The sequence below is a fragment of the Toxoplasma gondii genome, chromosome VI, assembly GCF_000006565.2.
Source record: "Toxoplasma gondii ME49 chromosome VI, whole genome shotgun sequence".
NCBI lineage: Eukaryota > Apicomplexa > Conoidasida > Eucoccidiorida > Sarcocystidae > Toxoplasma > Toxoplasma gondii.
Window position 1 is genome coordinate 2,323,817 of NC_031473.1, and position 14,180 is coordinate 2,337,996.

A 14,180-nucleotide genomic window follows, 5' to 3' on the forward strand; every position below is an offset into this window, starting at 1 on the left:
TCGGAGACACCTAGGAAGCGGGATGGGGAGGGTGAGAAGTGGAAGAAGACGGAAGACAGACTTCTCCTCGAAGACGATCGAGGGTGAACGAGCGTCTGCGAAGACTTGGACCGAGCGAACTGGAGTTAACTCCAGTAGAATCGTCGAGGGGAGACACGCAGGGTGCGCCACACGACGCGAGAGGCCCTGCTGACCGGGCAGGGAGAACGTGATCGCCTCGGAGACTCGGAGAAAGTCCTCGGGAGAAGACAAGGCAAATCGCGAAAAACTCGACGCGGAAGCAGAGCCTGCGACAGAAGCAACAGTCGAGTCTGCGCCCTTGAGTCTCTCTGCGGAGCGTCGAGCGCGAAAAGACGCGTAGGCGACGTTCGCAGGGAAGTCCAAGCCGGTGTGCTTCAGCCTCCGCGTTTCTGCAGCAACTGCTTCTTGCTGCTCCAGCGGGGCAGTCGCCTCCTCGACGCCCACAGGGCACGCAGAAGAAAACAGAAACGAAGGAGAGAAAGAAGAGAAGGACAAAGACGTCTGGGACGCAGGCGGCAACGCGTAGTACAAATTGGGAAGCCACACCGCAACCTGAACGCAGGCGAAAGAGACAAGAAGCGCATCACGAGGAACCACTGGGAGGAGGAAACAGGCGCGACGCGGCAAAACAACTCTGAAGGACTGTGGAGAGAGGCGAGAGAGAAACAAAGAGGAAGGCGAGGACGGACGTGAGCATCGACCACGAGAAAACGGCTCGAGGGAAAAGACGAGACAGGCGAAAACGAACAAACCGACAGAGGAAAGAGAGTGAAGCGGGGAACGAGAGGAAGAGAGAAGCAGAGAGAAAAGATCAAAGAAAAAAACGGGAAGAAACGAATCTACTGGAAAAAAAGGGAGAATTCGCAAAGAGCACAAATGTGTCTCCTGAGACGTCGTTTAGAGTCTCTTTTCATCGACATCTTTCTCTATCTGCTTCATTCTCCTATATCATCGCACATGTATCTCCCATTCAGCTTCTCCACCACCTCTCGATCGCTTCCGTGATTCCTCCTTTCTCTCCTTCTCTGTCTCTTCCTCGATGTCCTCCCGCGCAGTGTCTGTCTCTCTCTTTCTCTGCATCGCTGCGTCTTGTCGGTCTCACAGGTTTCGCCAGTCTGAGGAAGGGGAAATCGTAGTGGACCAGCGGGGCGCGGAGAAAAGGGAGGAGGTGCCGCGCGGGATCGAAAGGCTCGACGAGCTGAGGCGCCTTCCTGTCCGGTCCACGCGCGGCTGCGTACGGCGCGACCGCTTGAATCAACACCGAGTTCTTTTTGGACTCGCTGTTGAATACCTTAACGCCGACAAAGTAATCCCACTGCAGACACAGAGTAACCCGCAAGAGTCCATACACGCAAAGACCAGGAGAGAGAGGAAGCAGGGAGAGGCAGAAAAGGAAGAGAGAGGAAGAAGCGACTGGAAAAGGCAGGAGACAGGATGCAAAAGACCAGAGAACGAAAGGGAGAGAACAGAAGAGACGGCGGATGGTGAAGGAAAGAGGACAAGACGAGCGAAAACAGGAGAAGCAAGAAGAAGGAAGAAGAACGAACAGAGAGAAAGAAGAAAGAAGACAGAAGGAAGATGAGGAAGAAGAAGGCAAGAAGGAGAGAAGACGACAGGAGTAGGAGTACGGAAGACGCCCCGAGGCACACCGCATGCACCAGAGACGCATTTGCGACAGCATTCTATGTTTCCTCACTTCAAAGTTGAGTCGATGAAGCGAGGGGAATTCTGCAAGGAGAGGCTTCGTCCCTGCGAGAACGAAATTCGGGAAGGCGTAGGCGTTCTGCGCGAGAGCAGGTCCTTTGCAGGCGTCAACATCTTCTCTGTCTTCCTGGCCGCCAATGTCTCCTGTCTCCCGCCTTCGTCTCTCTCGTTCTGCGCGTTTTTCCTGCGCCAGAGAAGGCGGACAGACCTCAATGACTTCCTCTCGAACGCAGGAGTTTCTCACGCTGCGGAAGACAGACGGCAGCGAGGAAACTGCAGTTCTCGTCTCCAAAGCAGCGGCAGAAACCGCCTCTCGACGACGCCCTCCATGCGCCGAAGCTCCCTCTTCTTTCGCGTCCTCGCAAAAAAAGAAGAAGTCGCACTTCAACACCGCGTCTTCTTCTTCCTCCCCAGCTACACACTCCTCCGGATGGGACAGCGGAGCCAGTGTCTCCGAAGACAGCGGCTGAGCGGCGAGAGCAAGGCGCTTGAGCATCCGCGCCCGCTGGCTGGGGTCTCTGTAGAGAAGGACGTTTTTCCCTCGAGTGTTGCGCTGTTGCTCTTCTCCAGTCAACTTGGAAAAAAGTGGAAGCGCCTCTCTGTGCAAAAGGATTTCGTCGATGAACGGCAGCAACGTCACGCCGCCCCAAGACACCTGAAATGTCAGCGAAAATCACGGAAAAAGACTCGAAAATTCCAAGAAAACGCCTGAAACGAGGAGATCAGACGGGGAAAGACATCTTTTCTCTTTTGCACAGTCTCTGTCTCCTCTCTCATCTTCCTTCTGACAAATATAAATATATATATATATATAAATAAATATATACATATATGTATATACATATATGTATGTACATATATATGTGTATGTATATGTTTATGTATTTAGGGTGAGTGGCCAATTTTCTCTCTTCCTTTTGATTCTTCCTTGTCGTTCCCTCACAGTTCTCTTCTTTCTGGGTTCGCATTCTCTCTGTTCTTGTATCTCTCTTCTCTTTTCTTCTCTCCTTTCTCACCGTGCATCCTTCCATGTCAACTTCGAAGTCGTCTGGGAAGTACGGTAGCAGCTCCGGAGTCGGAGACAGCAGAATCGGCCGCAGAGCTTTCGGCAGCAGAGACGCACTCCTAAAAAATTTGAAAAAGAGGTGAATTGCAGGGGAAAAGTGGAGAAACGCATGTCACCTTCATGTGCCTTGTCTCCGGAAAAAACCTTCTCCGTCGACTGTCCTTCCAGAAGATCAGTGGCGGCTTTTTCGGAGGAAACACGGAGGACGGCAGAAAAAACGAGAAGAGAGACACCGAGCTTCAGTCACCTCCTGCGTCCGTTTCACCTCGCGCTTTCTTCTCTCTCTCCTCTGCCTCCGTTTCTTCTTCCTTCTCTGTGTGCCTCTTTGCGCGGTCGACTTCACAAACTGTCTTGTCTTTCTTCTCTCGGCTTTCTAACTCACTTGGGCGGAAGAATCGAGAGAAGCTGCATGAACGGCGCATACGGTTTGCTCGCGGGAAATCGGATTTCCTTCCTCCGCAGATCTGCCAGCTGCTTCACTCCTTCGGTGAAGAAGGAGCAAGAGAGAACATCTGTCATGAACGGTGCGTAGTGGTGAGGATAGAACCAAGTCCAGCCGCTGTACTGCGGTCCTCTGTAGTAGTAGTACAGGACCTGCAGAGAAAGCAGAACAGACTTTCGACGCCTTCGTTTCGAGCTACCAAACGGTCCGTCTGAACCTCGAGCCGGCTTTGAAAGCGCTTGACGCTGCTTCGGCGCAGTGCTCTGTGAACGCCGCGTCTGCCATTTCGACCGCCTTTTCTCGCCAGATGCAAGTTACGTTTTCCACAGCGCAGAAAGGCCTCTCGGCGCCGTGGTGCTGGTCACCGACCACTGTCGACGCTCGCTGGACAGAAGCTGCAGTGTGCGTTCCGAACTGACAAAGCTGCAGAGACTTTCAGTTGCACGCGCTTGCTTTACACACATACGCATACACACACCGGCTTCGAAGGAGAGAGAAAACAGCAGAGACTGAAAGAACGAGTAAGATGCGGCTCTGAAATGAAAAGAAAAACATGGCCCCTACCCACTGCAATCCCTCGAGGTAGTCGACCGCGAGGCGGTCGATCTGTTTTCGTCCTTCCGGTGTGCTCGCGTCCATGCCCATTTTCTTCAAGTAAAAGGACTCTCTGTACGCCAGCAGTGCATCCTCCGAAGCAGGTCGCCTCTCTTCCTCCACCTCGCTCTGAAAGCGGAGACAGACAGAAAGCGGAGACAGACAGAAAGCGAAGGACAGCACATGCAAGACCACAGCTCGAGAGGAAAGGAGAGAAAGGAGGGAAAGGAGAGAAAAGAGGGAAAAAGGACGACGCAACAAGGGGAGACACCCGGAAGAAGAGAAGAAACGCGAACGGCGAAAGAGATCCTCACACACATGTATCCCCATATCGGCACATCCGCATCACAGAGGAGGAGAGATTTACACGACAGGCGTTTTCGACTCGGCCCGAGAGGACATCCCGAAACCTCTCTGAATCGAGCGTTTTTTCACGGTGAGGTCCTTGTCCTGCATGCGCACTCCTCTCTTCGCATCGCCTTGAAACAGCGGTGGCGAGAACGAACCTTGTTTCTGCGCTTCGACTTCATCCACTGGCTGTCGGCCGCCCACTCTTGCAGAAGGTCGGTCTCGACAGTGTCAACGAAAAGAGAAAGGAAGAGGAAAAAGTTGCAGAAGTTAATCTGGCCGCACCCTGTCGACAGCCAAGGTCCCTCCCGGCTCGGCGCCTGCTCCGCAAGGACTGCGTACCTCTGAGAGCAACATGCAGGCGCCAAGACGGCGGAAAAACCGGAGAAAAATCGGGGGAAAATCGGGGAAAAGAGGAAAAATGCGGGAAATGAGAGAAAATTCGCGGACGATACGACGCACAGAAACGCTCAGAGCGGAGCTAAAGAAGAGATTGGGGAAAAACATGGAAAATCCGAGACAAGGCGGCAAGTGCAGATTTCCCCGCAAAAACGAGAAGCGGAGAAGAATGCCTCAGAGAAGTCAATCTCCCTCGCTTTCAATGCAAGCCACGATAAGGGAACGAAAACAAGCCCCCAGACGACGCGGCCGCGCTCTTGTCTCCCCACCCTAGTCTCTCCGCTCGATCGTGCATGGGAGTGCGGCGTCTGGTGAAACATTTCAAGTACGAAAAAAGACAGCGTCTCGCGGCGCTTCTGGACAAGACCCAGGACGTTTGTGTTGAACAGCCTCCGGAAAACCGCAGAGAAAACAGACATCTGGGTGTCTCCTTTTCGCGTACTTGCAGGTACTCCTTGTAGCACGACATGAGGAGGTCAAGGCCTCCGTCAGCGATGTCTGTCGCTTTTGGGTGAGGCAGGAAGTCGTTGCCGACCATAAAGCAAAAGAGGACGTAGTCGTCGATGATTCTCTCGCGTTCGCGGGGGTACAGCAGCGAAGGACAGAGAGCGATGGCAGCGGCCTTTGTGTCCAAAGCGTCTGCCTCAGAAGTCGACGCAGTCTCCGACCGCTTTGGATGTTCGTCTGACTCCTTCGGGGGCGTCGAGCGAAGCGCCGCCGCAGCGAACTCGAGGAAGAGATACTCTCTCAACAGAGAAATGTGCAGCAGCTGCAAATTCTCCCGCTTCGTCAGCATCTGAGGAGACAGTCGCACGCAGACACCGGAAGAAAAGTGAAAACGGAGAAAGGCGAGAGAAGACGAGAGACAGCGTGGAGAAGAGAGAAGAGAGAGGAGAGAAGAGAGAGGAGGAGAGAAGAGAGAGCGTGGACAAGGAGAGAAGAGACAGAGAAGCAGAGAGACTCACTCGATCTTGCGGTCCTCTCGAAACAGCTTTGCCGAAAACGACTTCTTCTCGAAGAAGACAGAAGTGTGGCTCGTGCGAGGCGAGAGCTAAAAAAAAAGCCAAGAAAACAGACACAAAACAGTGCAGGAAAGAATCCCGCTCGCCACTGCCTTTCTCTCGGCTTGCGGTCACCAAGCCTTTCCACCGCTGAGTCACACGGTCGCTCTCTACACACAAAACCTGTCTCCAAATACGTCCTAAAAACCAGTACACACATAAATATATATATATATATATATGCATGTACTATGCAGGCACAGAGAGTTACTTACATGCGTATATCTTTATACCTCTCTACGACGTCCAGACGTAGACACTTAAATAAAGATAAAAATATCCTATGTAAACGCAGACATGTCGGCACATACATTTCGTTACATATGTATACATGTGTGCAGATATCTATATCTGCAGATGATGTCGATTCATTTCGAAGCATTAACGCATGCACAAACGTGGATTATTTGCACGGCAAGGAGAGCCAGCAGAGGCTCCCTCAAACTCGAGCCGCCAGTGAAGAATCAACAAAAAAAATGGACTTCTGTAAACAGCGTAGAAACATAGGCATGTTCGCGCCGGCAAGCGCAGAGCAGTCTCCCAGTTGCTCACAGTATGATTTTAGAAATAGATTAGATCTATTTGCCCGGGCCAGATCTGAAGACACAGCTTTGCCTTCTCCGTCTAAAATTTACGCAGGACTAGAAAAACTCGACACCGATCACCTTCTCGCGCATGCATATACATGAATACATACTCTACATATATATATATATATACAATATGTGCTGGTAACGTATATGTGCAGATATATATTTATATGTGAGACATCGACGAAACAGATGCCACCATGATCAGCACAATCCTCCTGGCAGTAACAATCTCTGAGATGCGTCCGCTTACAAGACATATACAAAAAAAATACATATATATATATATATATATTTATATATGCATGTCTGTATGTATATAGGTAATGATTTGTACATCTTTTGGATTTTCTTCTGTGCCTGAAAAAGCGAGTCTCGCTTACAAAGCATGATGAGGTCGGCATCCAAGCCGTAGAGGCAGTGCCGAACATTCCGTCCTGTGTGAGGATCGGACTTGGCACACCTGATGAACTGCATGATTTTGTGTTCGCCTTCGCCTGCAAGACCCAGAGCGACGACAAGTCTCGACCAAATGTAGTTTTAAAAAAGAAACAGTGCGGGGAATGGAAAAGAGAACTGAACTCCATGAGAAACCACGCAGAAACACCCCTATCGCAGAAAACTCCAAGAACGCATATATATATATATATATATATATATGCGCCCATAATATATAAACTTGCATATATATATATATGTATATATATATATATATATATAAATATAAATCTACATGGATCTCTAGCTATAAGCATATCCATATGTACGTGCATACGTAAGCGTACGTTTATTTCTCGATTTGTCAAAGAGGCTACGAGAGAGCAAGGAAATAATGCAAAGTGCAGTCGAGTAAAGCAGGGCGGAAGCGAGGCGAGGAGCTTCGCTGCTCACCAGGGACATCTGGACCTGAGAGGACAACTTTGAGATCCTTCCAGCGCGCGTCTTCGTTTAGTTTTTTTTCGCAGAAAAAGCGAAGGTGTCTGAAGAATTTCGCCATAAATTCGGTGCCTGGAGAGATGCAATTAGAGTCAAAGTGACCTCCCGGAGTCGGCGCAGAGAGGTTCTTCTCTTGCTTTGCCGCAGCCTTGTCTTGTTTGCGCTGCATCTTCAACAGGCGATGCTCCTCCTTCTGCCGCGCCAACTCCGCCGCATCCTTCGCTGCTCGATAGCGCCTCGCACGCTGGAAAAATGGACAGAAGTGAAACACGAAGGCGAAAAAGAGTCGAAAACAACAGCGAGCAAGACAGGGAGAGAGCAGGAGAAAGGAGAAACAGGAGCGACAGACGAGAGACAAAGAGAGAAAACATAGATAGATAGAGAGGGAGGTAGATAGAGAGAGAGAAATAGAGATAGAGACACAGAGAGAGAAATAGAGATAGAGACAGAGAGAGAGAGAGAAATAGAGCTGGAGTAGAAAGAAGGAAGTGAACGAGATGAGAAGAAGTCCGAGAACAGGAAATCAGACGGAGATATCAAGGTAGGAGAAAGTCGCATTTGTGAGGCGCTACGTAAGGAAGTACGGAGGCCAACAGACGAAGCGCCGACGAGGGCAGAAGAAGGAGGGGAGTGCTCAGAGACGTCTCAGGTGTAGAGTTACGCCTTTGAGCGTTTTTTCATTTCGACTTTTTACCTGTTGATTCATCTTTGCACGAGGCGCCACACCATCTGCTGCCAAGACGAGAAACTTCTTTGGGTTCACAGTCGAGATGATGAGGTCGAGAGCAGCAAAGACGTCCACCCACATCGCGTCTTCACTTGTATGGAGCATCCCTCCTGGAAAAACGAGAAAGTTTATTCGATTTGCAAAGAATGTACATACAGCAGGCAGCGTCTCTTCGTAGACGATGCAGAACTGACTTCCTAGGTCAAGACATCACCTCGGCAGCAGACTTGGAAACGGAGAGAACAGCCGCCAGAGAGAGACAGCGGCGCATCCACGGCTAGGCAAACATCAACGTAGAACAACGACATTCAGAGACAAGAACAGCGGCAGCGAGAGAAGGAGACAGACAACTGAGAATAAGCAGGAAAAGAGAGAAGAGAGCCAGGAGAGATGAAGCGAGGAAAGGGAGATTAAGTATCGAAAGAGAGAACACGACTGAAAAGAGAGGACGAGACTGAAAAGAGCGAAGGACATGGGAAGGAGGAAAAGAGAGAGAGAGAAAGCAGGGGAACCAACAGAGAACTCGAGTTACCTGAGTTTCCATGAGAGCATGTATGGAGGATGCCATTCATATCGAGGTAGAGGTTATCAAATTCTGGCAGAGACGTCTGCGTAATCTTCTCGTTGATGAGCGGATACCGCTCGCTGAGCCACCGATAGAATCTGCCGATCCCCATCTTGAAGCGACAGGAGAAGCGAGAGGAGCGGCCAAGAAAAACAAGGAAACAAAGGAAAGAAAAGGGAAAAGCGAAGAAAAACAAGAGGGGAAGAGCAAAAGAAGGAAAACCGCGTCGAGCTCCTGGCGAGACGCAAGAGTCCTCTCAGACGCAGCACACGGCAACGTTCGCCGCGGAAGAAGGAAGCAGAGACAGAGAAAAAGAGAGAAAAGGAACCTGATTTCGAAGGCAGAGTTGCATCAGCGACTGGACTTGGAAGAGGAAGAAGGACTGGACGAAGGAGAGAAGAGAAGAGTGTCAGAGAAGGTCGAGTTTCCTGAAGCGAGGACTTCAGGATGAGACAAAGTCGAGACGGAGAAAGCGAGAGAGGTCGACATGGGAGGGGAAGGTACGGAAGAGCGAGGGGAAGAGACTTTGGTAGATCGAAGCCAAACAACGAAGAGACAACAGCCGTGAACAAAACAGACAAGGTGAGACGAAGACTGGGCCGGATGAAGGACAAACAGGTTTCCAGGTCGAAGTCAGTACCCTGTTCTCGAACGCGGAAGACACTGCCGCTGAGAGAAGAAAGGATGTTTGATGGCTCCCGAACAGGAAACGTCACATGGAAAGAAGAAAAAGGAACCTGCAGCGAAAAAGAAGTCGATCTGGGGAGCCCCCGCAAACGAGCACACGATCCACTCACACAGAAGCCATGCAAGAGTTCCTCTCGCGTCTCTTTTTTCGCTCAGCGTTTCTCTCGGATCTGTCTCTTGCTTTCTGCGTTTCATGCATGCGCAAGGAATCCACCCGGGGAGTTCCAAGTCTCCACGGGCAGTTGCAGGGGGAAATCTCCCTCAAAAAACGCAAACCTGCGGACGTCTCTGTCCTCGTTGAGAGACGAGAGGTCATGGCGATAAAGAGACACGAGGGAAGTTCGCCAAGGTCGTCTTGTCTGTCGAACGCGACGAGAGAGGCGGCAGGCCTGAACAGGTGCGGCCGAGTTCTTCACGAAGCAGTGCGAGAGAACGGCGGAGGTCCAAAAAGCGAGGAGGAATGCTGAAGAGAAGCGCTTTCTTTGGAGACCTGCGCGCATGGATACTCTTCCCCGGAAGTATCCAGAAAAGCCGACGCCTTCTCACCACAGAGAAGCTGGAGAAGACACAGAGACTTCTTCGCGCGAAAAGCGGCGATGAAAACGAGAGAGGCCGCGACGAGGCAACTCACTCGCAAAAAACTTGGGTCACTAACCCTCTGAAGAGCCGCGACAAGCGCCGTTTCGAACGTAACAAAAGACAAAAAAACGAAGAAATTTGCGGTCAAGTCCCTCTGCAGAGACTCCAGCGAGTGTCAGAAGTCGCCAGATGCAGCTGGGAAGCTCGCAGAACCGCAGAAAGGCTCGCCGGAGACAGAGAGGAACCGACGCAGTGTGCATGCCATTTTTTCTCCTAAAAACGCGCGGTTGCATGCACTCCCGCTTCTGCCCAGAAACTGTACGCCAAGGGAAAATAGGTTTTCTGGGCCGGCTATACTTATCTATCTATTCATTTTCGGAGAAGACAAGCCATTTCTTGCCCGGAAAAGAAAAGTGGAGAAAATGTTGGTGGAGGTGAATCGAGATTTTGTCGCCTTTGTGATCCGCTGGTTGAGACAGCCAAGCTTCAGCCGGGAAGTTAGCGTCTGAGAACGTAACAACAAAGTATCAACTTAGATGCACAGGTGGACATAGAAAATCCTTGAACGGTTTGCATGTATGGCTTTTCCGAGGACTCTCTGCACGTAGAGATACGACTCCGACGCATGCAGATGTGCGGCGTCTTTGTGTACACGAAGCTGCAGACGTTTATCTACTCGTGTCTGAAGAGATGTGCATGCAATTTATCTTGAAATCGGACAGTACAGCAGTTTACTCCAAGAAAAGACCATGCTATACACTTCCTGCTAGAGATGAGGGCATATGTGTCTTTGTTTAGCAAGCGGATGCGAAGAGGCGATTGCCGTGTGAATCCGTTTCTCCAATGGGAAGTCGCAAATGCCTGATTTCTCGCATCGTCAACATGCTTCTAAGATCCCTTTGTTCACCCTACGGAAGGGAGGAGGCAGACGACTCCAAAGCGGTCTTTGCACAGCCTGTATACAAATGCTGGGTCATCAAATATACGCTGGATGCTCGTACACTTGGAGCGGACCTGCGAAAGATAAATTTATCTTGACGATTTTTTCGGGGGTCGTGGTGATTCCACCCGAAACCGGACTACCTGAGCACACAACAAAACCACGGTCATCCCTCTACCGTTCTTCTAGCTGTGAAGCACTACAGGTATACAATATAAGAAAGCGGGAGAGAGTGTAACGGTAAAAAGGTACGCTCTTCGGCGCGACACGCTCTGTTCAGTCCACTGCCTGTTGAAGGAAAAAGTGGATTTCTACGGGAGGAAATACGGAACATCTGGTGTGTGGCCTTCACTTTCGTTAACATCAAATCGTGTCAGAGCTCTGAGCTGGCAGCATCGCTGATTTTACAGGTTGCACGCTCCTTCCCATTGACAAGAACTCCCTCCCTGTCCACGAGCACAAGAATTGCAGAAGCTAAGGCAATCTCACTTCCGTTTTGCGTAGATTTGGCCGCCTGCACTCTGGTGCGGCGGGCATCGGTACCCACTGTGGTTGAGAACCGTTTCTTGTCTCTCTAAAAGACACACTTCTTGGCAATATCGAGCTGATCGTTCTCAGATTTCTGCCGCTGGAAACGTTACGATGTATCAATTTGGTTGGAAAGGTCGATTTAAGTAGCGTCACAAATTGGCAAGCTCTCTGGATTTTCACAAAACATAACACTAGAAACAATTGCATGTTAACTGTGGCTCGATTGGTGAAGTATTCGAATCGGCAGTTTCTACGAGAGACAGACACCCGTAAGAGTTCATGTCGAATTCAGGAGGTAGCAACTGGTGTCTGAGGGAGCAGGATCGGCTGAGTGTTTGCGTTTTCTGTAGCCGAGACGCGTGCAAGTTTCTTGGTTTTGTGAAGCGACCCATATTTCAATCTTCTTCGTCTGTCCGCTATCAAATCAAACTGAAGGTTGCTTCAGTAGCGTCGGGGAAATATGACCGTAGGTGGACTGCTAGACAGGCATACCTTTCTGCATGCGTCCCGCGTCGCTGAGAATGTCATTGGTTGCTTCGCTCGTTTTGCTTGCCTCTGATCGTGTCCCAGGAGTCTGGTGACACGACACAACAACCTGGCGGTCCTGACGATGCCGCTGAACTCGACAGACCTTTAGAGTTTTTTGTAAAAGAAGGAAACAGCTCTGGCAGTCGACGCCCTTATGAGAGAGCGCCAGCTTCAAGAAAGTGAAGCCGCTACGCAGAGTATCTACCATCTACCCTCTATGATCCCCCCGCATGCAAACTAGCCTTAAACACACCGCTCGTCAGTACAAACCGTGCAAGCACTACAAGCATTAATTATGTCTATTTGTGCATCTAAGGTGGTACTTGGTTATATATGTTGAACGCTAACTCCCCGACTAGACTTTGAGCTATTAAACCTGCCTGGGATCATTCGAGAAGACTCTGATGACGTCGTCCTAAAAGTATCTCCAGGGCCCACCGGTGGTTTGTGAGTCTCTATGTCATCAACATGTCAATGAAGTATTGATAGCGATGAAGGTTTTTGATCATCATAGCAGCATAAAAAGGCTAAGCTGCACCTTCAGCATGTTAACAAGGCGGCGGCGATAATTGTATCCCAAGCTCGGTTTTAGGTTCGAATGCACCACTGCCGCCACACGGTTTTCCATGTCAGTACAATCTCCGCGAAAGTTGGTGTACCATAGGTGAATATTAACCCTGCCTGGTCACGCAACTGTCCCAAAACTTCGACTTCCGTTGAAAGGCCATCCACCGTAACTCTCGGTGCTCTTGCTGCTGGCTGCAGCCACACTCGTCGTGGGGGAAGAAAGTTCACTACAAGCAAACAGTTTTCTTTCCGTAACGCGCTCACCACACCCTGAAAGGTCTTGATCGAAGTGGTGATGTGTTCGACGGCAACAGTACGTTCCACACGGCTGCGGTGATCGTCTGTCCTCCATCTAGTGGTTCTACCGCCCCAGCAGAGGCCGTCTGTTTTCTCGATTTCGGTTTTCGGGCGCTCTGCTTCCTTCTTAGATGCATGTCGAAACGCTTTCACAAACGAACCTAGTGACATGCGCCCTGTCCGGCAAATGCAAGAGAAAAACAAGGCAGGATTTCGTGCTATCAGTCAAGTCCTCCGTGGCCGTACGTTAGTATCACAAGCGACGCCGTCGTAAAACTGGTGGATCTAAAGCTCTGCTGCACCATAAGTCTCACACCCACGGTTTCTAATTCCAGCGCCCAACTCGCATTTGTGAAGACATGTTGACTTCTTCGTTATACACGCCTCTGAGCTGTCGGCAGTATGTTACCGACTTCTGTATCGGGGTGTGGCGCAGCATAGAAGCCCCTACGATGTTCGGGACATGTTCTTCCCAAAGACTTCGGCCGGCGGGCATACAAGAAGTATTTTATTTACTAAGGCCGCGAAACAACTCCAAAACTGCCGACAGAGTCGGACTCCTGATCAGTTGCCGTTGCTACAATTCATGTCTGCATTCCTCCGACGCTCCGTAAAAAGCACGGGTGCATGCGATTTCCGCCCGGCCGCGGGTTGCGGTCTTTTGGTGTCGATTTTTCGCTGGCGCGTTTGGGCAAGAACTGAGAAATTGATTCACCGGAATTGTGGCTGCTTATGACTGAGTGAACACTTGATAAAATTTCCACAGTCTCAAAGTGACTTTTCCGCTGCGGTTCACCGCCGAATTCTCCGCCAGCGTCTGCACGCAGGAACGAACTCGGTACTGCGCACCCAGTGGTGCCGTTCTTGCTACTCTTTGTGTTTCCTAGTGGCTGGTGCGCCACGAGCGTTGTGTTTTTCTTTTCTCCGGAAAGATGGGCGTCTATCCTCCAGTAGCTGGCGGGCCTGTTTACTGGGCGCTCCGCAACATGTTCATCGGAGCCCGCCGCTCATCCCGTCGTCTCATGCGCGTGTACGACATGAACTGGGACATCTCGAAAGTTGTCTGCAATGGTGTTCCGCGGAACTCGTACAACCCGAGCGTTAACGAGTGGATCTGGAACGTCGACACAGATCTGTGGAATGGCGCGGGAGGCAAGGCCTGGTTCGTTCTCAGCGGGCAGATCATGTTCACCTTTTTCTGGTCGTTTGCCCTGTACAGCGTTATCGAGCGCTGGTACGTCAACGGCAAGATCGACACTTTCAGTAAGTGGCAAGACCGCGCGACAGATTAAAGCGCACAGACTGAGAAAGCGTGACTCGCGGCAGCCATTCGACGCGGAGAATGGACCCTTCTGAGGATGTTCATCGCGACAACACACTTCCCTTGAGTGCAGGTTTGCATTCCTCGGAACCTACGCCGAACCGTCCCTCTCTCAGGTCGCCGACAACGCTCATGTTCATGTCCTGAATTACACAGTCAATCGATTCCGCGATGGTTCTGCGCCGTTTCCGCGGGTGTAGGTGGGCGAGACGTTGCTCCAGCTTTCGAGCTGCGTGATCAAGATGGTGCCTGCCGAGCGAGTTGGCGCGTCTGGCAA

At 50.8% G+C, this 14,180-nt stretch overlaps 2 protein-coding genes across 2 annotated transcripts in view; one reads left to right on the forward strand and one right to left on the reverse strand.

Annotated features, from left to right (window-relative positions):
• TGME49_242830 (XRN 5'-3' exonuclease N-terminus protein) overlaps positions 1–9,829 on the reverse strand; it is an 18,912-nt gene extending 9,083 nt beyond the window's left edge. Inside the window, exons 1-13 of the mRNA XM_002366762.2 lie at positions 8,421–9,829; positions 7,856–7,998; positions 7,117–7,405; positions 6,609–6,722; positions 5,540–5,625; positions 5,017–5,370; positions 4,334–4,519; positions 3,798–3,956; positions 3,174–3,385; positions 2,742–2,850; positions 1,718–2,380; positions 1,124–1,336; positions 1–573 (exon numbers count right to left, since the gene is read on the reverse strand). The exon at positions 1–573 is cut by the window's left edge and continues 285 nt beyond it. Of these exons, the coding sequence (XP_002366803.1) occupies positions 1–573; positions 1,124–1,336; positions 1,718–2,380; positions 2,742–2,850; positions 3,174–3,385; positions 3,798–3,956; positions 4,334–4,519; positions 5,017–5,370; positions 5,540–5,625; positions 6,609–6,722; positions 7,117–7,405; positions 7,856–7,998; positions 8,421–8,565 (3,246 nt within the window). The 5' untranslated portion in view covers positions 8,566–9,829. The remainder of the gene's footprint in view (positions 574–1,123; positions 1,337–1,717; positions 2,381–2,741; positions 2,851–3,173; positions 3,386–3,797; positions 3,957–4,333; positions 4,520–5,016; positions 5,371–5,539; positions 5,626–6,608; positions 6,723–7,116; positions 7,406–7,855; positions 7,999–8,420) is intronic.
• Positions 9,830–13,514: 3,685 nt separating this feature from the next.
• On the forward strand, positions 13,515–13,874 carry TGME49_242840 (membrane protein; the record flags this gene model as incomplete). The annotated part of the gene is made up of 1 exon (XM_018780659.1): positions 13,515–13,874. One exon carries the CDS (start codon positions 13,515–13,517, stop codon positions 13,872–13,874), a length of 360 nt encoding a protein of 119 aa, XP_018637496.1.
• Positions 13,875–14,180: the final 306 nt, after the last annotated feature.